The 27,330-nt window shown below is 52.5% G+C and overlaps 1 protein-coding gene across 2 annotated transcripts; it reads left to right on the top strand.

The window, feature by feature from the left end:
* On the top strand, positions 1-25,647 carry Klhl25 (kelch like family member 25). Of its 2 annotated transcripts, none has more exons than XM_052160476.1 (3): positions 1-170; positions 17,705-19,508; positions 24,280-25,647. In XM_052160476.1, the coding sequence occupies exon 2, from the start codon at positions 17,715-17,717 to the stop codon at positions 19,482-19,484; it is 1,770 nt and encodes a 589-aa protein (XP_052016436.1). In that variant the 5' UTR covers positions 1-170; positions 17,705-17,714; the 3' UTR covers positions 19,485-19,508; positions 24,280-25,647. The 2 variants fall into 2 exon arrangements, with proteins under 2 accessions (XP_052016436.1, XP_052016446.1); XM_052160486.1 differs by having other exon boundaries at positions 1-181.
* The last annotated feature ends 1,683 nt before the right edge of the window (positions 25,648-27,330 follow it).

The raw sequence follows: 27,330 nt of genomic DNA, 5'->3' as shown, positions 1-27,330 counted from the left end.
CGCGAGGCGGGGCGGGAAGGCCGGAGAAACTAGTTTGTTGGTGGTGCCTGTGCGGTTCGGCTACGGGATCGAGGCCCGGACTAGTGAGCCGGCCGGGGGCGGCGGCAGCGGCAGAGGCAGCGCAGCGGTAGCGGTAGCGGCGGGGACTACGGAGCTTGTGGGGCCGCACGGTGAGGACCAGGTCGGGACCGAGTCGACAGGGGGCGCCGTCGTCGGGACTTGTCACCGGGACAGCGAGCGACCCTGTTCGAGGATCGCTAGGCAGGGCGTAGGACCGCAGGCCCGGTTCTCTGGGTCGGGGAAGTGGGTGCTGACCCGGGAGCGCCCCTCGGTCGAGCTTGGGGACTCCGTACTGTTATGTTCAGAGCTCCCGCCAAGGGAATGAATTGTTTTCCAAACGGATGTTACTCGGAGGAGCGGCTACCCTCCCCAGGGAGTGTTTGATTCATTGAGTCCGCTGATTCTCTTTTCAAAAAAAAAAAAAAAAAATTACTATTGATCCTAGAAAGAGGAAGCTGCTTGTCTTCGAGGATGGGAACCGAGGAGCTTTGCTCGCACACCTAGCCAAGGTCCCCGCTCCCTGCTTGTGTCTAGGGATTAAACCAGGGAAGAGTAGACAGCACGGCCTGGCCGAGTGGCCAGCAGCATAGGGTCCTTCCTGTCTGGGGAGTTGTCTGTCAAGGTGTCTAGGGAGAGTGGTGACACTCCCGGAGCCATACGTCCCTACCTACCCAGGTGGTGGCCCCTACCTACCCAGGAGGTGGCGGATCTGGCTGGGTTGTAGCAAGTCGTCCATCCCTCCCCCCCTCCCCCTCCCCCGGCCACCTCCTACCCTCCTCCCAAGCGTTGCCCTGGCGTGAGAATTCCGCTGTAGTCTGTAAATCCCCACTTGACTTGTCTCCTTCATAGCTGTATTAGAAGCTTTTTCCTATTCGGGAACTGTGCCTACTGGGGCACCAGACACATGGGTGCAAGTGCCTTATGGACCTCAGTGGATTCTCACAGTCATTAAAAAGATTCCCCCCCCCCCCCCTTTTCCGTTTTTAGTCTTGCTATGTAGTCAAGCCGGCCTTGAGCATGAAATCTCTGGCCCCAGTCTCCTGAGAGCAGGGTTAATAAGCAAGTGCCACTATACCAATCCCGGAGAATTTCTAGAGACCAGAGCACAGGAAGTTGGGGGGGAGGGGCAGACGATCGGGGCTTTGTAGTTCATCTGTACTTTGGGGAGACCAGAGGCCAAGTTGCTTTGGCCAAGGCTCACTGGGCGCTAGTTCTCCCACCTTGCCAACAAAGCATGCCAGTTGTCTGGGCTATTCACCCTATCCTGGAGTAGGATAGGGAGGGAGGGGCACTTGGCACCTGACCCTCTAGTTTGCTGAGCCACTTTCATAAGCGATACAGTTATGCTAGGAGGACTTTTTATGGGTGTTGCTGAAGGCTTGTGTCTGGCGACAGAGGAAGGAGGACCCACACGGTGCTCTTTTCTTTGAGTAGATTTGGTCCCTCTAAGACAGGGTTCTTGAGATCACAGGCTTTGCCTGTGGAGACCAACAAAGACACTTTTGTCCCAGGCCCTGTAATTTTTGATATTTCAGTTGATTCATTTATCAGCAAGTGAGTTCTGGGTGATTGTTTAAAGGAATTGTGGAGGATGGTCAGACAGAACCTTTGTCATGGGATCAAGCTGCAGCTGGCTTCCTGGCATCATGAAGCACAAGATCTGTGTGCAGGTTCCAGTTCCACAGTGTCTCGGTTCCTGCTGAGGGCATCTTAAGCCTGTGGCACCAGTGTGTGGAAAGAAAAGTAGCAAGCAAAAAGGAATGTCACCGTGTGTGGTGTGCAATGATTGCATCCTTCCTGTCATGTAGAGGGAGGAGGGCGGCCTGGAGCAGAAGCATGCTCTTCAGAGACGGTTCTAGTCAGCTTGATCCTTGGAGCAGACCTTATTGAGACCCTGCCTATAGAGAGAAGGAGGAGCTGACTCACGGATTGGGGGCATCAGGTGGCACAGCCCCAGTGAGCAGGTAACAGGGAGCTGGAGAGAAGGGTGAAGGCTTCCTGGAGAGAGAAAAGGAAAGCTAGCCCGTCGGGGGAGGGGGTGGTGGCGGAAGGGGAACTAGCAAACCTTCATTCTGAGCCCTGGTTGCAGCCATTTCTTCTAGCCATCCATCCACACTCTTCCAGCTCTAGGGTGGGACCTGACCAGTGTGACACTGCGGGCAGCTGTCCAGGTTCATTTGAGGACCTGGCTTCCCATGCAGCTTCTGAGGGGCTCCTGCTGGCCAGTTCACTGTGTGAATCCTGAGTCCTTTATTAGCTGACAGTGTCAGTGTGCCCTGGGCAGGGGACACACACACACACACACAAACACACACACACACACACACACACACACACACACACCCATATAGAGTTGGCATAAGCCAACAGTGGTGGGCCACAAATGAATTGGCCGATTGAAATGCTAATGTAGTAAGTCATCTAATGTGGTAAATTTCATAATTGAGTTACCTTGCTGATCTGCCAGTGAATCCTTTTCGAGGCCCGGAAACACTTGGGAGCCTTGTGAGGATGGCCAGGCAGAGGCAGAACTTAAGCATCCTCAGCTTACAGAACCCACATCCCAGCAGGACTTGCTGCTGTCTGGCTGCCACTGCGGGCTTTTCCTCCTTAGCAGCAGCTGTGCCCTGAGAACCCTCTGCTGGGACCCGTTCTGAAGGCATCTGAAGCTCATGCCTGCCTGCCTTGCCAGGTGCCTCTGGGGCTTGTTAGGACATGGGAGCAGACACTGAGGGGACAGAAAGGGACTCTGAGGTTGGCAGGGCTCTCCCTTCAGTCCCTTCAGCACAGGGTGAGTGGAAGGAGCTCGGGCTCTGTTGGCCTGGGTTCGAATGCTGCCTGTGTCACTGTGAGGCCTTCGGGAGGATGAGGTGGTACCCAGCACTGTCCAGCACATCCTAGAATGGTGTCTGGCATCGAGTGGGCTGCTCATGCCAGTTCCCTGTCCTCTTTGCTCTGTCCTCCTGACACAGACTGGAGGTGTTACCTCTTTCTTGCTCTTAAACCTTTCTCCAGCCCTGTCTTATCATCCCATGAAGGATAAAAGGTAAGCAACTGTGTCCCGTTCTTCAAAGTAACAGTTCCCTGTCCTGAGAGGTGCTCATTGCTGAGTGCTCGCCTGTAGTGCATAAAGGCCTGGATCAAACCAGGCCTAGTGGCGCACACTTGTGCTCCAGCACTGGGAAGTAGAGGGAGGAGGGGCGGGAGTTCAAGGTCAGCTTGGGGAGCACACAGCAGTGTCTCACAAAGGTGCCAGGGTGCATGTACCTTTAACCCAGAGCTCAAAGTGCTGCTGGGGCAGGCAGATCTCTGAGTTCCAGGACAGCTTGGTGTACACAGCAAGTTATAGAACAGTTGGGGCGCAAGTGAGATCCTGTCTCTTTAAACAAACAAACAAACAAACAAACAAACAAACAAACAGTGTTAGTTTTGTGGTTTTAGAGATCCAGTATAGAGCTAGGTATGGTGGTGTACATCTTTAGAATCCTAGGCAGAGGTCAGCTGGGGCTACACTGTGAGAGCCTGTGTTGAATAAGTTAATTGAGAAACTGCACTGTACTTCCCAGGAATTCATAAACTCCCCAGTCATTCATTCTCCATGCACACCGATCTGCCCCCACGGTCTGTATAGACTCTGTGGGATCGCTCTGTTTCACTCAACCAAGGCCAGAGGCCACCTCTACCTGCAGCCTTGATGGGAACACTCGGACCTGGATGCTGTTGCAGGAAGGACACTGAGTTCTGCCTGTGTGACTGTCTGTGGGTCCTCTTGTCACCGTGACACTGAGTTTTGCCCGTGTGACTGTCTGTGGGTCCTCTTGTCACCGTGACACTGAGTTCTGCCCGTGTGACTGTCTGTGGGTCCTCTTGCCACCGTGACACTGAGTTCTGCCCGTGTGACTGTCTGTGGGTCCTCTTGCCACCGTGACACTGAGTTCTGCCCGTGTGACTGTCTGTGGGTCCTCTTGCCACTGTGGGTTCAGGTGACTGTTCTAGAAAGCCGGTAGACGCTTTCCAGAGTGCTCCTGTTAACTATTTCATTGTCATGACCCAGGTTCTTGCAAGCTCTAATGTTAAGCGTTTGTGAGGCTTTCGAGTGAGCCTTGTGCAGGAAGATTGTGAGAGTCACCCTGTGATAGGCAGTGTCAGAGACAATGTAGAAATGGAGATCTGGGCGGGTGCTGGTGTCAGGTTCTTCCTGACTGGACTGGATGCTCCTTTTTCCACCTTGCAGAATAAGGTCTGCTAGCACAAGCTTTCAGCTTTCTTGTCTCTGAGTGGAGACTGAGATCTCCAAAGGGACAGGGCTCTCCCTCCTCCCCTCCAGCCTCCCCTAGTCCCATAATTGCTCCTCCGCTGGGGCTGCACTATGCCTATGAAACTGGGTCAGGGAAGCACCAGTCTGGGCCCAGGGGGAGTAGGCATGGGCTCAAAGGAAGGTGGCATGTAGATGACTCATTCCCAAGGTTCCCCTTGGCTTGTGGTCCTGGGCAGAGAACTGGACATCAAGTATGGGAGGATCTGAGTGATCCCCTGCTCCCTAGTTTATGGGATGTCTCCTGGGCACAGAGCCAAGGGGAGAGATGGACAAAGAGCTCAGAGAAGCAGAAGGGATTATAGGGAGCCCAGGGGGGCAGGGGAGGCCGAGTGCCAGGCGCTGGCAAGGATATGCCTGCAAGACCAGTTGGATGGCTCCTCCTGCAGAGCAGGGCCGTGGGAGAGCTGTGGCTGCTGCAGCCCGCCTGAGCCTGAGGAGGACCCATCTCTCTGCCTGTCACTCCACCCGCCCCTGCCAGGTGGTTACTTGCCTTGTCAGCTTTGTGGGGAGGAGTAGACTGCAGGGATCGGGGGGTGGGGTAGTGGTGGGGAACAATGTCTAGCTCTTTCTCCCTGTTTTTTGTTGGGCTCCCCAGAAGGGTCAGAACAAAGATCAATCTAGGCCAAGTGGAATTAATGTCCTAATTAAGATAAAGAGATTCTTTTCTTGTTCAAACCTCAAGATGAACTGCTTGCCAGATGTCCACAGCCAGGCCTTTTTTGTTTGGGTAGGGATGAGGGTCAGGAGGGAAGGAGCTCTTTTCTAGACAGTCAAGGTAGCAGCACCCAGAGTCCAGAGAGTAAGCTCCTTCTGGGGCCCGAGAGACTGGGTAGTAAGCCCTTTTATCTATTCATGCCTCTGTTTTGGAAATCTGAAGGAGAAAGGTGTGGTGTTCTGTTCTGAATGGCTTGTCTTGTAGGTGACACTGTGGAGGAGGGTTGGAGTTTACAGTTAGCTTGCAGGGTACAGGGTTGGTAGTCAGTGGTCAGAGCTCAGCGAGGGTACAGATTAGAATGTTGAAAGAGTGCCGTCGCCACGCAGGAGAGGAGAACAAGTGGACATTGCTAGTCTCATTTTCCAGATGCATCCAGTGAGCTTGTATCTATCATCTGTTTTCTGCCAGGTTCTGGAATTCAGCAGAGAACGAACGGGGTGGTTCCCATTCTCCAGAAGCTCCCATTCATGTCAGGAGGCTGACAGAAGGCAGCGCCAATAAGTGCAGCTACCTCAAAAAGGGCTGCAGGGAAAGCAGCCTGGGAGGGTTGAGGAAGGGGAAAAATTAGTTCTCCTCTCCACGCAGGAGAGGAGAACAAGTGGACATTGCTAGTCTCATTTTCCAGATGCATCCAGTGAGCTTGTATCTATCATCTGTTTTCTGCCAGGTTCTGGAATTCAGCAGAGAACGAACGGGGTGGTTCCCATTCTCCAGAAGCTCCCATTCATGTCAGGAGGCTGACAGAAGGCAGCGCCAATAAGTGCAGCTACCTCAAAAAGGGCTGCAGGGAAAGCAGCCTGGGAGGGTTGAGGAAGGGGAACAGGACGAGGAGCATCTGTGGAGACAAAGTGGTTGGGGGAGGCCTCTCGGGCGACCTTTGAACCAGAGAGCTGTTTGCTAGGTGGTCAGTGTAAAGTTTAAAGGCTGGGATGTGTGGGCACAAGGCTTAGGGCCAGGCTTCTGAAGAGACCAAGGAAAATGTTGCGCTTTTAAATTATCTGTATATTTTAAAATTTGAATATATTGACAGACCGCTTGTATGCATAAACAATATAGAAAAACAATGTGGTACAAAAGTCTGCCTCCTCAGTGTGTTCCACAGGTAGAGAGAGAGTGTGTGTGGAGTTTGCTGCCTCTATACTTTGACCTTCTGCAGTACTCTGCAGCTTCTATCACTGTATAGAGGGCTACGTATCAGTCCAACCACATTCTCGCCACCAGCATTCGTATCACCTTCTAATGAGAAACTTTGGGGTGGTCATTTCCCCCATACGTTCAATGAAGTCCTGGAAACCTGTGATCATGCATCTTTACAAGCATGGATGACAGGTTTAACTCTTATTGAAGCCATATGCCTTTCACAATTACTAATTTTTCCACCAAGTGCCTTTCTCTACATTTTTCTTCCATGCTGGATATTATGCACATTTTAAAGCCTAGCTGGAAATGCCAATCTCATTCCTTTAAAAAAAAAAAAAAAACAACCCCATATAGTCCCCTAGCTAGTGTATTCAGGCTTTTTCTTTTGACCTGGCTTTTCCAGAAGATCAGGGTTCTGCCTGCTATTGGTCTCCTGTTCTCAGCTGGGGTTGAATGAAGCTCTGGGCTGTGTGTGTTCATCTGTGAAATGAGGCCCTTTAATCCCTGCCTGGCCCTGCCCCCTGCCTGGCCCTGCCCCCTGCCTGCTGCCTGGAGCTCTGTTTGGGAAAGAAAGCATTCCTGAAAGGTCTTTTTGCAGCTCAGCTCTGGACCAGTTGGGAGGTGTGTCTGAGTGGGAACACTTTTAAGCAGTATCTTTGTGACAGTCAGGTGGCTTTGCCTAGGTGAAGTGCAGGTGGCTTATCATGTGTGTTACATGGTACCAGGAGGTTCTTTGTTTTCCTGTGGCAAAGAAGCCAAAAAGATGTGCCAAATGGGTGCTTTTACTTGACTGGGAGACAGAGAACGTGGAAATTGGAGACTTGAGGAGGAGAGGTAGATCTGAGACTGCTGAAAGCCAGGCTCTGCACATGGTCCCCTGACAGACCTTGTGACTGAGGAGTCGGGATGGCAGGGCTGTATGAACAGCTTGGGTGACCTGATGGAGTGCTTCCTTGCTGGGACTCAGCCAGTGCCGGGACATTTGGCCAGGCTCTCCAGTCCTTCCCTGGTGTCTGTGTTCCCTTCTTTCAGAAGCAGCACCCAAAGCATCCAGTCAGGCTGTGACTGCTGCCCTAGAACCTTATAACTGCCCCAGAGTGGGTACCCATTAGGTCCACCAACCTGACCTATAGGAACAGACATTAGACAGAGAGGATGGGCAGGTGCCAACAGAGGGGACAGTGGGGCCCCCAGCGTGCTCTAGTGGGGGGCGTCCTGAAGTGTCTTTGTTACAATTCCCAAGGGGAGGGGACTGAAGGATGATTCTGCTGAACCCCCTCAGCAGTCTGGGTGTTCAGAAAGGGGCACGGGATTGTGGCACTCTCCCAGCAGCTGTTGAGTGGCCCCAGCCTGCTGTCATCCCAGGCTTTGTGGACAGGCTTGGCCACAAGGAGTAGGCTGGGTGGGTCGTCAGGCTTCCTCTCAGGCAGAAAGAAGCACCCAACCGGGGTATCTTATCTGTGTTGCAGGAAGTTGTAGTTGCTATTTTTATCAGCCCAACTAGGACTTTATTTTGAAAGATATAATTACAAGCAAAATGTCAGGGTTTGTCTGGCAGTGAGACCGAGGCAGGAGACACCGCACCCCAGTCACTTGATGTCTAAAGCAGGGCACATTTGTTCACAGACATACAGGGGGCTTGCTCAGTGACTTCTTGTGTCTACAGTTTCTCTTCCTCCTGTTAGACTGGGTCTTCTGCAGCCCAGGCTGGTCTCATACTATCCTGCTTTGTGGTCAAGGATGCCCTTAAATATCCCATCATCCTGCCCTTATCCCCTAAATCATGGGATTGCAGGTGTGTGACCCCACTTCCTGCGTATGCAGCTCGGGGCATCAAACCCAGAGTTTTGTGCATGTTAAACAAATACTACCAACTGAGCTGCACGCCAGCCCGGCAGTTTTCTTTGAAGCATAAAAGAGGCCTTTGCTTTATTCCTCTAGAAATTGCACGTGAAGCCAATGTGGGTGGTCGTGCAGCTATGGAGGGAGCCTAGGGGACAGGAGTTGGCGCTTTATTAAAATTACTGAGACCCCACTTAATGCTACTCCCTACTCTGCTAAGTGCGAGGCACAGAGATGAGTAAGGACTGTTACAGCCAGCGGGTTGTCCCTTACTCTTTGGACAAATACTTGATCTGCTTTTACTAGATGTGGGTTCAGTCTCGAGACCCCTAGGGCTTACAGGGCAGCCCCCCCCCCCCCAACCCCAGCTTCAGCTTCCCTTTCTGTAGCCTCACTTATCCTAGGTCAACAGGTTTGAAAATACCAAATGGAAAATTCCAAAAGTAAGTGGTGGGTAAGTTTTACTGGGTGTGGCGGCCCAGGCTGGCTTCAAACTAGCAATCTTCCTGCCCCAGCTCCCCGGGCTGTGGAATTACAGGAGGAGACCACCACTGCCACTCTGGTCTCTCACCAGGCCTAATTTATAAGATTCGTAGGATCAAACTCAAGGCCTTAAGCTTGCTCAGTGAGCACTTTACTGATGGAGCCTTCTGTCTTCTCAGCCTAGGAAACTCATTGCTAGGCTCTTTGAGGTCACGTCCACCCGGTTTCTTTCCTCAGGGCAGATGTGTGGACATGAGGCGTGTGGGTTCCTGTGAGGTGAGAGGTTGACTTTGGGTGTCAAACAGGCACCGTCTGCCTTGGTGTTTTTTGAAATATGGTCTTACAGTGGTCAGGGATTTAACAAATAAGTTAGGCTAAGCGGCCATTGAGCCCCAAGTTCTACCTGTCTCTTCCTCACTAGTGCTGAGAATGCGCCCTCCCACACCTGACTTCTTAACGTGGGACTTGGGATGTAGCTCAGGCCCCCATGCTTGCACTGAACACTTTATCAGTTGAGTCATCTCCTCATTCCAGGACAATCAGCCAATGGACCTATAACCTCCTTGTCACGTAGGGCAACCTCTCCACAGAATAAGACCACCAATGGGGACCAGGGGCTCTGTCTTAGAATTCTGCCTGCCCAGGGCTAGTGCTGCCGGTGAATGGCTGAGGCTGACAGCAGTGATGGCAGGGCACTGAACCATCACTGTGCCCCGCTGTCTGGCTCTTGACATGTTCCTGTTTAATTACAGGATAGAAGCTCAAAGATGGGGCGTGTCTTTAACTACTGTTTTCCAGAGGAGAAAACCAGGCATCTTGGGCAGCCTGGGCTTTGCAGCTAGGCACACTCCTCACACAGCTCTTCTGTCAGGATGCGTGAGGTTGTCATCCCGGCTGGACTTGAGTGCTTTATGGACCACCATGCAGAGTAGTATGGGAGGTGGTTCTCCCTTGTCCTCAAACTTAATATATGGCCCAGGCTAGACCAGAACTAAGTGACTGATTCTCTGCCTTTCAAGTATTGGGATTGTATGTGTGAGCCACCTGGCTTAGATGAATGAACAGAGATGGCTCAGTGGTTAAGGGCATGTGCTGCCCTGCAGATGACCTGGACTGGGTTCTCAGCACCCACATGGCTGCCCACAACCATCCGTAAACACCAGTTCCAGGGAAGCTGGTGCCCACATGTAGCCTTCAGGGCACCAGGCAAGCAGGTAGTCCATAGACACATTCAGGGACAAACAATAAAAGTGATGTATTTTTAAAAATGAAGGTGTGAAGCATACCAGTTATACCTCAGAAACATGGCCAACAGTGGAGCCCGCTGTGGTATGTAAGAGGCCCCAGGACATGTCATGCTTACTCCAGTGGACGGCAATGACAGGGAACTACTGAGTGTCCAGCGCATACAAAGAGGACACAGGATTCTGCCCTTGGAGCTGCACCTGGAGTTAAGCACAGTAGGCAGTGGTCCGAGGTAGACCATGGTGGCCATCAGGAGAAGGTCCCTGTGACAGCTCCAGCAGAACAAAGGTGTGTTCCTGTAAGAGACAGACAGATGCCCCTCTTGCTGTGGGTGCAGTGTATGGTGAGTGTCTGGGCTTGGTGAGTTGGTTTTCTCAGTCTCTACTATGTGTAAGGTGTGCTGAACATCCAAGAAGCTGTGGTTGTGAGGCAGGCTGGGGGTGGGGAGGAAGACTGAGTGTGGCCACAGGGCTCACAGCTCATGGTGCTTGGGCTGCGGGAGGCCCCAGGCTCAGCTGATCTTGAATACTGACTCCAGCCCCATCTTGGATGTGTGCATGACCGTTTATCTTCCCCAACACTTCCCTTCTGGAGTTTCTGTAGGTCCCAGAGGAAGCGTGGTTAATGTGGAGGAGTTTTGCAAACTACTGTCAGAGTGAAGCTCCCTTGAGGGCCCCAGATCAGAACACTTCTCACAGTCAGCTGAGGCATTGCACCTGCCTTGCTTGCTTCTGAGCGCACAACGCAGGGAGCTGGTGTTCCCACGTGACCCGTGCACCAGGTGACAAACCCTGCTGGGCAGAGATCCATTCAAGGTGCAGGCTGGGAATGTGGCAGAGTACAGAGTTCATTGATAAGGCTCAGACTCCACACCTCAGTGGCTGGTAAAGAAACCGCCACTGGTCAGGGAAGCGTGGCCGCGGTTATTTCAAAAGGCTGTGTCTGGGTGAGTCTGGCATTTCTTCATGCCCTGTAATCAGCACCACATATCTTAGCAGACTGAAGCTACGACAAGTCAAATGCAGCCCGTGTTGTGGACGAAGTTTCAATTGATTTAGGGGAAGCAACTCTGTCTATGTGAGTCAGTCTCTCTCCCTTTCCCTCTCTCTCCCCAACCCCTCTGTCATGTGTGTGTGTGTGTGTGTGTCTGTGTGTGTGCGTGTACATGTGTGTAGCACTACTTTACTGCAGAGACCCATGCAGAGGTAGCTATCAGACCCCTCGTGAGCTCTGAGCTCTCCTGGCTCTCTGGAGACACTACATCCAATGCCCTGGATGCTCCTGTTGGTGAGCTGAAGGAAGATTTCAGTGACTGGAGATGATGGTCGGGGCAAAGGGCACCTGATTGTTCTCCCAAGAGATGGCGCTGGATGCCTTCTCCTTTGTGTTCCTAGAAGAGTTGAGGGCCAGCGAGGCGGGTAACGGTGCCAGCCATCAAGCCTGAAGACCACAGTTCAATCCTTGGGACCCACATAGTGGAAGGAAAGACCAGTGCCTGTTAGTTGTTCTCTGGTTTCCACAGTCAAATAGTGGCACATATGTTCCTAACCCCAAAGATATGAATACATATAAATTTTTAATTAAGAGAGGATGAGTATGCAAGCGGAGTCTTGGAGAGTGTATGGACTTTGGGATTGGCAACATGATCTTCTTCATGGAAGCCAGGGCTCTGGAGATGGAAGGCAGTTGTCTCCTGGGACATGGCCAGTTATTTTAAGCTCATTTATTTTTTTCTGCTCTCCTGTGTATTCCTTACTCCAGGAGACTCATAGAATTTAATATCCAGGCCAGTGTGTTCTTAATGATTCCATCTGTGGGGCCAGTTTGCAGGAGAGGCTGCCGCTCTCTGAGTGTCTACGTACCTGTGAGTCCTACAACCCTATAGAGCGTCTGCGGTTCTGTGCAGTGTTCTGTCTCTGGCTCACTGGCTAAGTGAGTGGAAGGAAATGATTTCGTCAGATGGGAGAACCTGAGCGCTCAGGTCGCTTTTCTCTGGCTCTCCGGAGTAATGGTGCTCTCCTCTGGCCTTGCTCACATCTGGAGCTATAGCTGGGTGTGCAGATCTGGGCCCAAGACAGTGGGTGGGGGGGGAACAGGTGGTGGCTTGTGCAAGCTGAGTACCACCTGCTGCCTGCCCCTGGCGGCCGTGAGTCTGTGCTGGCTCTCAGCTGGAAGAAGCCTCTTTGCTCGAGGGACAGCAGCAGAAGCAGGGCCGAAGCATGGCCTGGCAAACGGAACTTGCAAGACAGTGGGCACATCGGTCATTCTTCTCCCGAGGGTTTATCTCAGGAGAAAGCAGCAATTCAGCCAAAGCAATGAGATTTGGGTTTGGTGTAAAAATGAAAATACAAACCCTTCAAACACTCGAGAATGGATTAGGAAATGTCTTGTGTGAGGTGGAGGTTGAAAATGGCATGACGGAGTGTGGGTGATGGCTGTGGTTTGAGTCTTAGTGTTTTACACAGGGTTAGGTAGTTTAGCTGTGTTATGTGCCCAGCCCCATTCTAACCATTAGAAATGTTTATCTGTGGTTAACAGTAGTTGTTCTTGCTGCCTCTTCCTAAACCCCTCACTTTCTTCCAGAATTTGCCTGTGCCACTTAGTTTTAACATTCATGTGTTTTATGTGTGTGTATATATGTGTGTGTATGTGTACATGTATGTGGAGATCAGACAGTTAACAAGAGTTGGTTCCTTCTTCCACCATGTGGGTTCTGGAGATCAAATTTAGGTCATTAGGCTTGGCAGCCAGCATCTTAACCCACCGGGCCATCTTTCTGACATAAACTTGATAGTTTAGTTGTAGTCCAAGGTGGCCTTCAACTTCTGATCCTGCTGCCCCTAAATTCTCTTCTGAGAATGTGGCTGCATTGGTATCACATCCCAGTTTATGAAGTGCTGACATCAAACCCAGGACCATTTGTATGCAAGTCCTCGGCGAACTGAGCTATAGCCACAGCCTGTTATTACTTAGAATTATTCGTTTGGGTGGTTTGTAGGAGTGTCTCTGCACCATTTGCATGCCAGGAGTCTGAGGAGGCCAGAAGAAGGCACTGGAGCCACTGGAGGTGGTGTTCTGATGGTTCTGAGCTGCCCTGTGGGCATTGAACTGAACACAGGTCCTCTGGAACAGAAGTCAGTGCCCTCCCCCATTACATTCTTTTTTTTTTTCCCCATTACATTTTAATACCCTGGGACCATTGGTCTCTGCTTTATGTGAGGAAAGAAAAGGCTGTCATTGTGTTTTGTGTGTCTAAGAATAGATTTCTTTGCCCCTGAGTTGGGGTAGCACCCGGCCAGCACTCACCTACATGGAAATGCCGGGGTCAGGGAGATTGTTCTAGACACCGTCACCTTCAGTCTCACTCATTACCGCCACTTTGTCCTTTGTGGCAGAGCTCCTGAGTGTGTGTCTTGGTCTGGGCTGGAGACAGGCAGAGGTGGTACTAAGCATCTTGAATGAGCAGGTGGCTGGGCATGTGGGACCAACAGCTTTTATGCAATGCATTGGAGAGAAGGTGGCCAATTCCACACATCCTCTTGGGTTAGTGGACAACCAGGCTGCTGGCCCATCCTGTCCCTAAGGCCGCATTTTTGGATACAGAAAGCAGTGATCTGAGGCAGCTCCCTATTACCACCCAGCTCAGGATAGAAGTGAATTCATTACTGCTTTGGATGTCTCGGGGTACAGGACAGAATTCAGTGTTCCTTGTCTTAAGTAGATAGAGCCTGAGGGAGAAGGGTCTTGTTGCTTTGTGGGTAGAGAGCAGTCTTGATTCCAGAATCTAGTGGCGTACCAGGCTAAGGTCTTCCTCTCCAGCTTTATTCAGGGGGAAGTATGTCAAATCTAGAGCCCAGGGCCATGTCTTCCCTGGCCTTGTTGTGTTGGGCTCACATAGAGGTTGGTGGGACCTAAGCCAGAGACCTGGTTCTGCCCCAGTCCCTGTGGGCCTTTGGGTAAATGTGCTAACGTCTCTGCCTGGTTTCCCAACCTGTGCAAATAGGGTTGCACTTGAGGCCGAGGCCTGGGGTCAGATGAGTTAGCACACAGGCCGTCTACCAGCAGTTATGTCTGAGCTGCAGTTTCTCATCTGAGGTGCTCATGCTGCAGTTTCTCACACTGGGGCATAAGGCAGGATTACTCCTGCCTCTCTCTGGCCAGGGAAGCTGTGGGGCTGGTTTTGGCCCTTGAGTTAGGAATGAGATGTGCGTCCTTCCAGGGCAGAGTCTTAATCAGCACTGCCATGGGTTTTCCCTCTGACCCAGTGACTGGTGGCATGGTGACAGTTCTTTGGGTCTCTGGAGTGACCCAAAAGTGGTGTCAATATGATGACACTTACCATAAGCATGTGTTTCTGTCAAGACACTGCCATCTGAAGGGTGTTGGCTGCCACAGTGTATCCTCACTAGTCCTGACTAAAACAGGTTGTACTTGGGTCTCGGGATTAAAACTTGTATGTGAAATGCCCAGGAATGGTGTGCACTGGGGTTGGGGAGTGGAGAGAAAGACAGTGTAACACTTTCCTTCCACAGATTTACTTTTACCTATGTGTGTGTGCCAGAACCTGAAGGGCTTTATTTTGGGAGGAGAGAGTGGACTAGCAGGAGGGCGTGGGGGTGGGGTGGGGGGGGAGGGCGACACGAGCAAAGGACAAGGGCGTGTGTGGATAGTTAGCAATGGAAACTGCTATGTTTTTCAATTTTTTTCAAAGATTTATTTATTTTCTGCATTGATTGCTCTATCTTCATGTACACCTCCATGCCAGAAGAGGGCATCCCATCCTAGTATATGTAGATGGTTGTGATCCTCCATGTGGTTTCTGGGAATTGAACTCAGGACCTCTGGAAGCAAGACATTGCTCTTAAGTACGGAGCCATCTCTCCAGGCCCCCTTCATTTCTTTTTTGTCTTTTTTTTTTTTTTTTTTTTGAGGCAGAGTTCTTCTGTATATCAGAGCCCTGACTTTCTTGGACTCACTTTGTAGACCAGGATGGCCTCCAACTCACAGAGATCCCCCTGCCTCAGTATCCTGAGTGCTGGAATTAAAGGTGTGCACCACCATGCCTGACCTTCCTCTACATATTTATTTATAAATTTCATAAGGGTAACATGGCTTGGTCACCTGGCACTCACTACAGCATTCCCTGCTGGGCCTTTGAGGTGCTGCTTTATCCTTGCTTGGACTTCAGAAGCCTTGACCTTTTCCCTCCTGCCTTCTTCTGCCCCTGAGAGGGCAGAGCGGCTGCCCTGGGAAAGGCCCGGCAGGTCCATGTTCTGAACTGTTTCCAAGGACCAGTCTTGATGGCGTCCATCCGTGTGTGAGAGTGTCCAGTTCCCACTACAGTCAGCCTGGAACTTGGTTATCTATTATGGAGGCTAATGTGGCCACCCTTCCTCTGTATGCGTACAAAGGATTGTCAGTTGCTAATTGAATAGGGTTTGGGGTAGAGCTGGGTGTGGTTTCACATGCCTGTTTTCTCAACAGCTACAGGTGGAGGATTGCATGTTTAAGGCTAGCCTGGGCTACACAGTGAAGCCCTGACTAAAAGCCCTGTGATCTTTTGCCCATTCCAAGGCATTTCTTACCTCTCTTCCCTTCCTAAGTTTGGGTGCAAACAAGTTGGGCAGTGAACCAGTGTGAAGGCCTTACTTTTGACCTCACTGACCCATATGGGGTATGACGTCATGGGTGTGCCCAGGAGAGGGCACCACAGCTCACCTGGTCTGGACCTCAGTAGTAGGTGGAAGTTAGGCTGTCCACCTGTTTGTGTTACAGGTCCTGGAAGTGGGTGTGCCCTGCCCTGGGAGCTGAGGGATGAGTGTTAGCTTACCTTCCTACCCTTTGTGGGAAACTCAGGCAGGAACGTTTGCTGCCCTGAAGAGGAAATCTATGCATTACTAAGCCCCGCTCCTCTGTCCATTCTAGACCACAGCCATGCCGGGCTGTGTGTGATGTATGGGGCAGGCAGGGCATGAGGTATGAGCTCAGAGTTGAGACAGAGGCTCATCTTTCTCTCACTCTCAGGACTTCGGGAATTTCCAGAAGAGCCACTTGTGGCTTGTGCTTGTGGCTCAGGGGCCACCACAGAAGATGCTGAGTGAGACCCTGTTTCAAGCAACAAAATCTTTTCATACAATTTTCCTTAGAGTATAATGGAATATAACCTTAACCCCACAGCTCAGGATGCAGACGCAAGCTGACCTCTGAGTTCAAGACCAATCTGGTCTCAGGAAAACACAAACTGTTAAAAAAAAATCCAAAATAATGTTTATACAGAAACTATATAACAGCTGTGATTAACTGTATTTTAATTGATTTTGAGACAGTGTCTTTTTTGGTACAGGGTCTCTCTTTATCCCTGGTTGTTCCAGAACTCTGTGTAGATCAGGCTTGCCTTCCTCAGAGAGATCCAGTTCTGCCTGTGTCTGCCGTCCCAGTGCTAATTCTTTGCAGGCACCACTCTGCTGACAAGGAAGCTCTCTCTAATGTTGATGAGTGTGTTTCCGTAAGGGTATGTGTGCATGGGGTAGGTTCCCAAGCCGGGCTCCCTGAGACCCACATTCCGGTCCTGGGGGAGCAGCACACGGCTATTACCTGCTGAGCTGTTTCTCCAGCCCTCTTTCATACTGTGTGCGCGCTTTTCCTACATGCATTGTGTGTGTTTCAGGTTCATGCTCATAGGGTCTGCAAGAGGGCATCAGAGGGTTGTGAGCTACCACATGGCTACTGGAAAACAAACTCAAGTCCCCTGGAAGGACTGCTGAGCCATCTCTCCCGCCTTCCTTTCTGAAATGGAAAGCAGGCTACATGCCTTAATCTGCAGGGAAAGGGGGTGCCTTGTTTTTGCGGCATGGGGGTCTGGGAGCTAGGGTCTTGTGGGTTAGGCAAGCACCAGCACACTGAGGCCCAGCCTACATGAGCGAATAGAAGTGTATGTAAAAAAGTGTACATAAAGAGCTGGCGGTGGGAGGAACTGTGGAGTGCTCTGTCGCACTGACAGTGGGAGGATGGTGTGGGGGGTGGAGGCCTGGCGTCTGGAGTGATCTGTGGCATGGGTGCAGTCATGGGCTTGCATTTTCTACCCAGTAGATTGATCTGTTTAATGACGGTTCTCACAAACTGTGTATGCCACACACTGACCTCTGCCTCTGGAGAACTCCTGTAAGACTGGGAAGATGTCCCAGCCCAGCATCATGGCCTGGGTGTTGCCCCTACTACCTCAGCCTTGAAGTCCTTCCCTGCAGTTCTCGGAGGGGCCCGCATCCAGCACACTCGACCTAGAAACCTCAACATGATTTCAATATAAAGATAGTATAATCATTAAAAACTCTTAGGGTGTGACTTTAGAGGGTATGATAGCGCACACCTTTAGTACTAGTCCTGGAGAGGCAGAGGCTGCAGGCTTATTTGTCTGCGGCTACGCTGCTCTACCAGGGCTACATAGAGCTTGTCTCAAACCACTGAAAACAAACAAATTTACCAACAAAAACCAAAAGTAGAATATAGCAATGGGCTAAGAGCAGAATCCCTGTCTTTCCTCATTCTGGCCTGGAGTGGCGGGCGGCAGCAGCAGTGAGGCACTGAGGCGGAAAGGGGAAGGCTCGCTGGCTGCTGTTGTGAATGGAGTGTTCGCCTCCTGTAACTATGAAACACTGTAAAATACAACCGCTTTTATTCGTACTTTATTGTTGAGGAAAAATTGGTGCAACTAGAGATGTGTGTCCAGGCAGAGCAAGGCTAGTCCCTGCAGGACTGAGTGAAGCCGCAAGGTGTGCTTGCCTGGAGCTGGACACAGAAAAGGAAGAGGGTGGGGCACTGGAGTGGAGTGTGAAAAGTCACTCGCAGTCCAGAGGGCCTGTGGGCGGGAGGTTTTGTACTGATCAGTGTCACTCCCCCTTCAGGTCATACACGATGTCAGTCAGCGTTCACGAGACCCGCAAGTCGCGGAGCAGCACGGGCTCCATGAACATCTCGGTCTTCCACAAGGCGTCACACCCCGACTGCGTGCTGGCCCACCTCAACACTCTGCGCAAGCACTGCATGTTCACTGATGTCACCCTCTGGGCTGGTGACCGGGCCTTCCCTTGCCATCGTGCAGTGCTGGCCGCCTCCAGCCGGTACTTTGAGGCCATGTTCAGCCACGGCCTGCGGGAGAGCCGGGACGATACGGTCAACTTCCAGGACAACCTGCACCCCGAGGTGCTGGAGCTGCTGCTGGACTTCGCCTACTCCTCTCGCATCGTCATCAATGAGGAGAACGCAGAGTCGCTGCTGGAGGCCGGTGACATGCTGCAGTTTCACGATGTCCGGGATGCAGCTGCCGAGTTCCTGGAGAAGAATCTTTCCCCATCCAACTGCCTCGGCATGATGGTGCTGTCTGATGCCCACCAGTGCCGACGGCTCTACGAATTCTCATGCCGAATGTCCCTGGTGCACTTTGAGACGGTGCGGCAGAGCGAGGACTTCAACAGTCTCTCTAGGGACACGCTGTTGGACCTCATCTCCAGAGACGAGCTGGAGACTGAAGATGAGCGCGTGGTCTTTGAGGCCATCCTGCAGTGGGTGAAGCATGACCTAGAGCAGAGGAAGGCCCACCTGCCTCTGCTCCTGCGCAATGTGCGACTGGCCCTGCTGCCCTCAGACTGTCTGAAGAAGGCCGTATCTGGAGAGGCCCTCCTCATGGCGGATGAGTGCACCAAGCTCATCATAGATGAGGCCTTCCGCTGCAAGACCAAGATCTTACTGAATGATGGTGTGGTCACCAGTCCCTTTGCCCGGCCCCGCAAGGCAGGTCACACACTGCTCATCTTGGGAGGCCAGACCTTCATGTGTGACAAGATCTACCAAGTGGACCACAAAGCCAAGGAGATCATCCCCAAGGCTGATCTGCCGAGCCCCCGGAAGGAGTTCAGTGCCTCTGCGATTGGATGCAAGGTCTACGTGACCGGAGGCAGGGGCTCTGAGAACGGGGTCTCTAAGGATGTCTGGGTGTATGACACTGTCCATGAGGAATGGTCTAAGGCAGCCCCCATGCTGATTGCCCGCTTCGGCCATGGTTCAGCTGAGCTGGAGAACTGTCTCTATGTGGTGGGAGGGCACACGTCCCTAGCAGGTATTTTCCCTGCCTCCCCTTCTGTCTCCCTGAAGCAGGTAGAGAAATACGACCCTGGGGATAACAAGTGGACTATGGTGGCCCCGATGAGAGATGGTGTCAGCAACGCTGCCGTGGTCAGCGCCAAGCTGAAGCTCTTTGTGTTTGGGGGGACCAGCATCCACCGCGACATGGTGTCCAAAGTCCAGTGTTTCGACCCCGCGGAGAACCGGTGGACAATCAAGGCAGAGTGTCCCCAGCCCTGGCGCTACACGGCTGCCGCTGTCCTGGGCAGCCAGATCTTCATCATGGGAGGTGATACCGAGTACACAGCAGCTTCAGCCTATCGCTTCGACTGTGAGACCAACCAGTGGACGCGGATTGGGGACATGACAGCCAAACGCATGTCTTGTCATGCCGTGGCTTCCGGCAACAAGCTGTATGTGGTGGGAGGCTACTTTGGGACCCAGAGGTGTAAGACCCTGGACTGCTATGACCCTACTTCAGACACATGGAACTGCATCACCACTGTGCCCTACTCTCTCATTCCCACGGCCTTCGTTAGCACCTGGAAGCATCTGCCTGCATGAGAGGCACCGTCCGAGCCCAGCCAGGTGAGCCTCAGAAGGCTGGAGACCCCTCCGGCTTCTCTCTGCTCTTGGCAATGATTGCCCCATCTCCTAGGGAGGGTCCCATGAGCATCAGGGTAATGGGATTTAGGGACAGACGCCTGTTCATCTTACCTCTTCTGGCACCGCTTTGGGCTCGTCAGAGGGAGAGGTAGTGTCTGTCTTCTGTGTGAGGTATAGGGATGAAGGCCTGTGTGAAGCAGCAGCCATTCTGACGAAGTGAGGTGGCTGTTCTGATCCTCAGAGGGGGCCTTCCACAGAACAGGTGTCTGTGAATAAAGTCATAAGCAAACATGAATCTGGATGAAAGAGGAGCAAGTGACTCCTCAGGTGTTCTTTGGGGAGTAGAGGCATGGGTCAGACTTAAGAGACTGGTCTATAGTGGCAGAGAGCTTGGGGACAGGCAGGGACAGTAAAGTGAGGTCTGCACTGGTGCTGCTTTGACCCTGGACTGCTATGACCCTACTTCACAGAGGCCAGCCTGCTAGTGCGTACTTGGGAGGGGCTGGCATGGTTGACTTGTAGGAGCCTGAGGTTTTATGGCCAGGTTCTAGAGAAGTCAGCTCAATACTAGCCCTTGTCTCCTGCCCCAGTTCTAAGTCTTTCTGGGGATGAAGCATGGGGGATGATGGACTCCTGCAGGCTAAGGGAGAATGGGGGTACAGGCCTGCTGAAAGCGAGGAGGCCTTGTAAGAGGGACCTCGGTTCCTCCTCCCCGCTGGCCTCCTGCCTTGTGCTCCTATGGCGTAAGGGGCTGGGGAGCACCTGCAGCCTCAGCCCGTGGGTCAGACTGTACTGTGCTCCTGCACTGAGCCTACTCGTGGTCTGAGCTGAGTTCTGGCTGAGTCAGGTCCTGCTGAGCCTCTCCAGCTCACTTCAGGTCTGAGCATGAGTACCTGGCCCCTGAGCGGTCAGAACAGGACCTGATGCTCAAGACCTTTGGGCTTTTTCCTCCCAGAGTAAGGTAGCAGTGTCTAGGTTACTAGGGAGCAGGATTCAAAGGGATAATGGCTTTCTACTAATTGTCTGTTCCTGTTGCTGGTGACCTGAATGTAATGTCACGTATGGGGTGGAGTCACGTGTGGGGTGGAGTCACTCGTGGGGCTGAGGGGTTCCGTCCTCAACCCCATTCGCCTCTGGAGCCTGAACCTACTTCTGTCTCAGAAAGTGGGCAGATGCCTTTCCCTGTCCAGCAGAGGCTCTACCCCGTCACTGCCCTGTGAGGGGGCTAGGCTGACCTGGTCCTGCACGTGTCATTTGGAGCTGCTGTGCTTTAGGTGAGGCTCAGGACCTCTTGCCACTGATATCCTGTTGGCTTGATCCTGGGCAGGCTTAACTCCCAGAGTCTCAGTGTTCTCATCTGGGAAAAGGAAACGGAAACTGTTAGACACAGTTCTCAGATGCTGTGAAGTCTTTTTATGTCCCTGGCCTGTCCCTACAGTTGTCACTCCCATGTGACTAGGACAGCTACTGTCCTGAGTCCTGGACAAGCTTTTTTTTGTTGTTGTTTTTTGGATTTTTTTTCCAAGACAAGGATTTCTCTATATAGCCCTGGCTATCCTGGAACTCACTCTGTAGACCAGGCTGGCCTCAAACTCAGAAATCCACCTGCCTCTGCCTCCCAAGTGCTGGGATTACAGGCATGCGCCACCACCGCCCGGCTCTGGACAAACTTTAATCACTAGCCTGTTGTTACACAGACCCAGTCTACCTCAAATTCAGGTAGGAAGCCATACTCAGTCCCCAGTACATGTCCTCAAGGCGGGTCCAGAAGTGTTCGTCTCGTCAGCTTTTTCCCACAGCTCAAAGGCAGACCCTCAGCAGAGCAGCAGGAGAAAACCTGACATGTGGCTCATACCCGGCACTTCCTGGGAGCCCTCTCCACCCCTCAGCCTCCATGGCATGTGGACACAACTCAGCCACAGATCATGGCTTGGGATAGGAGGTGGGACGGCCTAGTGTAGGACAGGGTCAGGAACCTTAATAGAGCCAAGGCCAGAAGGGGCCTGCTCCCTCTGTGTGCATTCCTGCGATGGGACAGTAAGGTTGTCACTGGTAATGCCACAGCACTAACTCATCAACTGGGGTTGCCCAGCCTGGTGTCCTCTTCCAACAGGCCCAGGTAACCTAACTCTTCTGCCAGGCAACCATTAAGAAGAGCCTGGCAAGAAGTGCCACCGTCCCTATCTCTGGGCGCTCCCTGTGTCTGGTTTCTTTAGATCTGTGTCCATCCTTATGGGCTCTAGAGTAGTTCCAGGGACCATGAACTACTGAAGTAATCCCTGAAGCCCCTGCTCAGTGGCCCGAGGACTCCCTCTTGTCCCCATTCCTGCTTTCTCCATTCTAGGCACCCATTTCAAGTCTTGATGGGATTACTCCCCTACACACACACACACACACACACACACACACACACACACACGACAGAGGCCTCCTCAAAGCTACTTAAGTGAGGCCCAGTCTCCCACGTTCTTCCTTGCTTCCCAACCGACCACCCTCTCACTGGCGGACAGCTGGCTCACTGTATTCTGTCTTAATATGACTATGAAGAAACACCCAGAGCAGGACGAAGGGCCTCCTCCAGTTGTGGATAGACCTGGTTGGCAGGAGAGTGTCTTGGCGGTATCCTGCATGCAGTGGCCACTTGTGCCTGAGTGATACCTGAGAATACTGCATAGGTACAGGCTCTATCAAATCACGTGCAGGATGGGGTTTTGCCATGGCCCGCCATGCTCAGGAGTGCAGACAAAACACGGAGCTTGAGTCGACTGTTCAGCCGAAGGATTGTGTTTCACAGATGAGAAAACCAGGTTACAGAGAGGAAACTGACAGAATTAGGGGCAGAGACTAAGACCTGAGGACAGAGGACAGTCACTTACCTGGAGCCATCACAGGAACCAGGTCTCACAGGAACGGCACGGCTTCCACCAACCATTGCATGTGTAAGCACATAGAATGCTGGGGTGGGCCCTGGCGTGCACATGGTCCTCTGTGGCACTCCTCTGCCAGCTAGGCCTGTCCTGCAAAGCTGGTGGGAACCCCCCAGTCCTTGCTCTGGTTATTTCTTTGTAGTAACATTGAGGTAGGATCAAGTGGGCCAGCAGTCTGTGCCACTGGGAGTTCAGAGTATTTTAGGATTGTTAGGGGCCTCAGGACCCTGCTGGAGAGGCAGCAGCCTCCTCACCCTGCCAGTGTCTAGGACATTCAGGATCCCTGTGGATTGGTACCAGCCTGCCTCTAGGAACTATAGCAGTGCTGGGGGCATGGCTCAGAGACGAAAAAATTCCACAGAGCCTCAGCACTAGCATATGTTTTTGCTTCATGTTTTTTGTAAACATAACTAAAGAAGTTCCTTGTATTGGGGGTTTCACAACAGCATGTCAGCGGACAGGTTACAAAGGTTTTGCTTCCTGCAGTGCCTGCACGAGAACATAGCTCAGGACGGAGACTGTGAGCCAATGAGCGCCTCTAGCCAGTCAGATGGGGGAAGCTTTTATTTTTCCGTCACAGGCATTCCTTTCTGCCTTAGAGCCATCTTGTAGTGGAGGTGCACTAGCCCTGCACTCCTGTCTCTCCCTGACAGCCCTGCAGGCTGTCTGAACTTGATCAGCTCAGGAGATGTTAGCCTCCTCGCCACCAACACTTTCTGGACTCAAATGCTAAGTCACAGCCTCCTTAGGGGCAACCTAGGACTGACTAGACTGGGATTTTCCTGGGGGGCCCCTGGGGTTCAGCTGTGCTAGTGACCACCGGTGCTTCCTTCTTGCTTCCTGAAGGCCTCAGTAAAGGGGGGGCTGGTTTCTGAATCCTCTGGGCAGGTAGAAATCTACCATCATTTCCAAGGCAACCACTGATGCTTCAAGTGACTGGGGATGAAGCAGGGGATGTGAGTTCATGGCCGAAAGGACAGTCCCTCCTCATTCCCCACTGCATCCCAATACCATGTTCCATGGCCTGGCACCTAGAGGCTGTGGCAGATTTTTGTCCAATCAAAAGAGCATGCCTCTTGTTGTCCACAGCCTGTCACCTGCCTGTCATCACACCTGTCTTCCTCCCAGACTGCCTGTGTCCTGAGCCTGTCTGTCTCACTGGTCCTTGCTTGTTTACATTCTTAAAGCATCACATTTCCTCACAGGGCCATTATGTTCCTTTTGATCTCCCCTTCCAGCCAATGCCTGTCTCCTCATCAGTTCTTCCCATACCAACACCTAAGGAAAAATAAAGGCTCTGGCTCCTATCTCAATGTTAGAAGTCTCCTATCTTCAGCATTTCCTGGTGCAACCATCATGTGATTGTGTAAATCTGCAGTTTCTCTCTCTCTCTCTCTCTCTCTCTCTCTTTCTCATTTGGTTTTTCAAGATAGGGTTTCTCTGTGTCATCCTGGTTGTCCTGGAACTCAGTCTGTAGAACAGGTTGGCCTTGAACTCAGAAATCTGCCTGCCTCTGCCTCCCAAGTGCTGGGATTTAAGGCATGCGCCACCACTGCCCAGCTGAATCAGCAGTTTCTCAAGGGCAGATGAAGCCCAGCGACTTTAGCTGCATTTGCGCCTGGGTCTCCTGTATAAGAGGCTCCTTAGAGCCACAGACAGGGAGCACAATCTGCTGGGTGACAAATGGTAGCTCTTGTTCCTGAACCATGGAGGGCTGCACGGGTAGCTATGTCACAGCCTGAGTCCCAGACCTGGGGGCTGTTGAGTCTGTCTAGGCTAGGAGAGCACTGTGGGCTTTCATCTTCTCCCTCTGCTTTATCCCACAGACTATGTGATTCTTCCTGCCTGGGCCAGAAGCCGACAGCTCCAACTCCGGGCGGCAGCAGCTCAAGCTGTTCTTAACTCTAGGCAGAGAAATGAAGTTCTCCAGCGTCACCTGTGCTTGGGTTTCCAAAGCTGCAGCCGGCGGCTTGTGTGGAGAGAAAAGTCCAGGGGCAGGGCTGTCACCAGCAGCCCTGGGCCGGGGGAGTATGCCATTCACGCGAAGCCTTGAGGTCACTTGCCACCCAGGCCTGGCAACGGGGAAAAGCAGGGGTCCCTCGGTGCCAGCAGCACAGCCTTTGATTGTAGGGCTGCCTGTGGAGGAGGGGAGGCTGGTGTCTCAGACATTAGCGAGCATGGTCCAAATGAAGACATAAGGGACAGAACCCCCAGGGCCACCCAGCCTCAGGTGGTGCCCACAGACTTCATCAACAGATGGTTCCAGACCCCTTAGGTCAAGGGGAGATCACCTGTGTGCCCTCTGCCAAGCATTGGCTGATCTTTCTAAGAGATGACTTCTGAGAAGCTTCCATGGATGTAGGACAGATGACTGTGACCAGTTAGACACTGCTAAGGGTCCCCCAGCAGGACTCTAGGCTCCCGAGAGCTGGTAGGAGCCTGATGCTCGCCCTCCTCAGAGGCACAGAGCAGCAGGAGATAGTTGCCAACAGTGCTGAGCTTTTCCGGAGACCCACCTGCGCTAGTCCTATGTCCTGCCTGCTCCATAAGAGGGCAGACATGAGTGGAATGGCAGAGGGACCCCACGGTCACAGCAGTTCGCACGGAGGTTGTATTTCTGTCACTGTGGACCTAGGCTCACGGCTCCCATCACGCCTGCTGCCCTCCTTGGCACTAGCTGGCAGCCTGACTCCTAGCTGGTTTTTCCTTGAGCTCAGAAAGAAGGATCCGAAGAAACTTCCCAAATGTGTTTCTCAAGGATTCCTCCCCAGCATCCCCTGCATTAGGTTTTCAGAGCCACTTTCTTCTCATGCCGGTGTGGACTCCGGGCTCACCCCTTGTTTGTCTAGTGCTCTTGGTCCCCAGCACAGGATGGGGAGTGCTCCCTAGTCGGTGGCTTCCCATGGCCGCATCAGGATGGTTCTCATCCAAAGTGGAGCCACGGTCCCCACAGCTCAGCCTACTCCTGCCGGTGCGGGTGACTTAGTTACTCACTAGCCTTCATCCGAGGCCCCGCTGGCTTTCCAGTCCACCTCAGGGCCAGTCCTGCTGGAAACTTGCAGGCTCTTGGCCGGTGGACTACACCATTGGGACCTGTGGGTCTGCACAGCACAGAGGACCTGGCCCCGGTGCTGCCTGAGCATGGGTGCTGCTTTTATTGGTTCCTAACTTAATAAAACTGAGGAAGTTCTTGACTCCCTTGGGTTCTGCTCCTGCCTTGGCTGTGTGAGTTCTTGGTGCAGAGTCTCCTGTCTGCGTGCTGCCCGTGCCCTGCAGGAGCCCCAGACCCCATGGCCCCGTGTTAAAACAGTTGCAGTCAGCAGGCCAGGCTTGCATCATGGACCCCAGGGGTCAGTGCAAGCCGTGTCAGTGATGTGAAGCTGATCTCGATTCACCCAGCCAGTGGCTGTTGGGCCACAGTGCCACAAAGGGCAGCTGGTCCTCAGGGGTCACGTCAATAGGGGCCACTCTGTCCTTCCACCACTCTGAGCTGTAAACTCAGGAGTATGTGTGTGCAGGTTAGATGGTGGCCTAGAGCAGAGCTGCCCTCCTACTCCAGCCCGAGTCTCCCACACTGAGTCATCCCTCAGATGGGCTGTCCGCCTTCCTCATTGTTCCCTCACCAGTGTGGCGCACCTTGCCAGGGTTTTTGGTTCCCTTTCTGCCATGCTATGTGGATATGACCTTGTAGTATATGTACATTGGAGACAGAGGGCCCCTGACAAAAGAGTTCAGGTCTCTGAACCTCAGAGGCCCTGATGAGCTGCTTGTCCCCAGAAAAAGCAGTGTTGCCCTCTGAACCTCAGTGGGTACACCTGTGAATGTTTCAGTGGCTTCGATGAGGAGAGAGTAAGTCAAGGCAGACCCGGAGAAGGGTGTGGTGGCCCAGGCCTGCAACCCAGCACTTAGGAAGCTGAGGCAGGAAGATCGACAGGTTGAGGGCAGCCTGGGCTACAGTGTGATAGCACTGTCTAACAGATGAAGAAGCCCACAGCCGGATTTTAGAACATTCAAAGCTTCACCTGTTTTCTTGGGAAGTGCTAGACAAGTGTGAGCCGTTCTTACCACCCTCGACGTTCTGGCCAAGTACAGGGCCCCTGCCTGGCTCAGCCTCCTGGTGTGCATGCACAGCACAGACTCCTGGGTTTTGGCACTGGGTTGTGGTTTAAGTGGCACAGCCGCGGACCTCTTTGCCCCACTTTGCACTTTGTGGCAGTGCTTTGGTCTCTTTGAGACCCAGGTGTGAGCTTGGGGTCAAAGTTCACTCTAGTGTAACAAGATAGGCTGAGGTGTGAGAGGGCAAGGTCTTTGCACATGAGGCTAGCCCACCTGCCCACTGTTTGGCATGAGGCTTTCTGTCCGTCAACCCTCTTGTTACTGAATCTAGAGCATCACTGAGGCAGCGTGGGTCTCTGGCTGGGGCCATGGCTTTGTGGGTAACATGAGGGTGTGAGTTCAGACCCCAGCAGCCATGTAGAAGCCAGGCACAGTGGCCTGCCTATAGCCCAGAGGTAGGATCAGCTGATGCTGGTTTTAATTCCAGTTTTTGTTTTTGTTTTTGTTTTGTACTGTCAAGGCCAACTGAGGATCTAGTCTTCAGAGGCCAGCAAGTAACTCAATTTTTTTTAAAAAAAAAGATTTATTGTGTTCAGTGTTCTGCCCGTATATATGCCTGAACGCCAGAAGAGGGCACCATAACTCATCATAGATGGTTGTGAGCAATCCCATGTGGTTGCTGGGATTTGAACTCAGGACCTCTGGAAGAACAGTCAGTGCTCTTAACCTCTGAGCCACCTCTCCAGCCCAACAGTGTTATTTAAAAACAGCTCACCCCCTCAAGCATGTCCCCCAATGATCACAATGGTCAGGAAGGAAAG

The sequence above is a fragment of the Apodemus sylvaticus genome, chromosome 1, assembly GCF_947179515.1.
Source record: "Apodemus sylvaticus chromosome 1, mApoSyl1.1, whole genome shotgun sequence".
Lineage (NCBI taxonomy): Eukaryota > Metazoa > Chordata > Mammalia > Rodentia > Muridae > Apodemus > Apodemus sylvaticus.
Note: the sequence above shows the minus strand (reverse complement) of the source record. Positions and strands in the feature narration are given on the sequence as shown.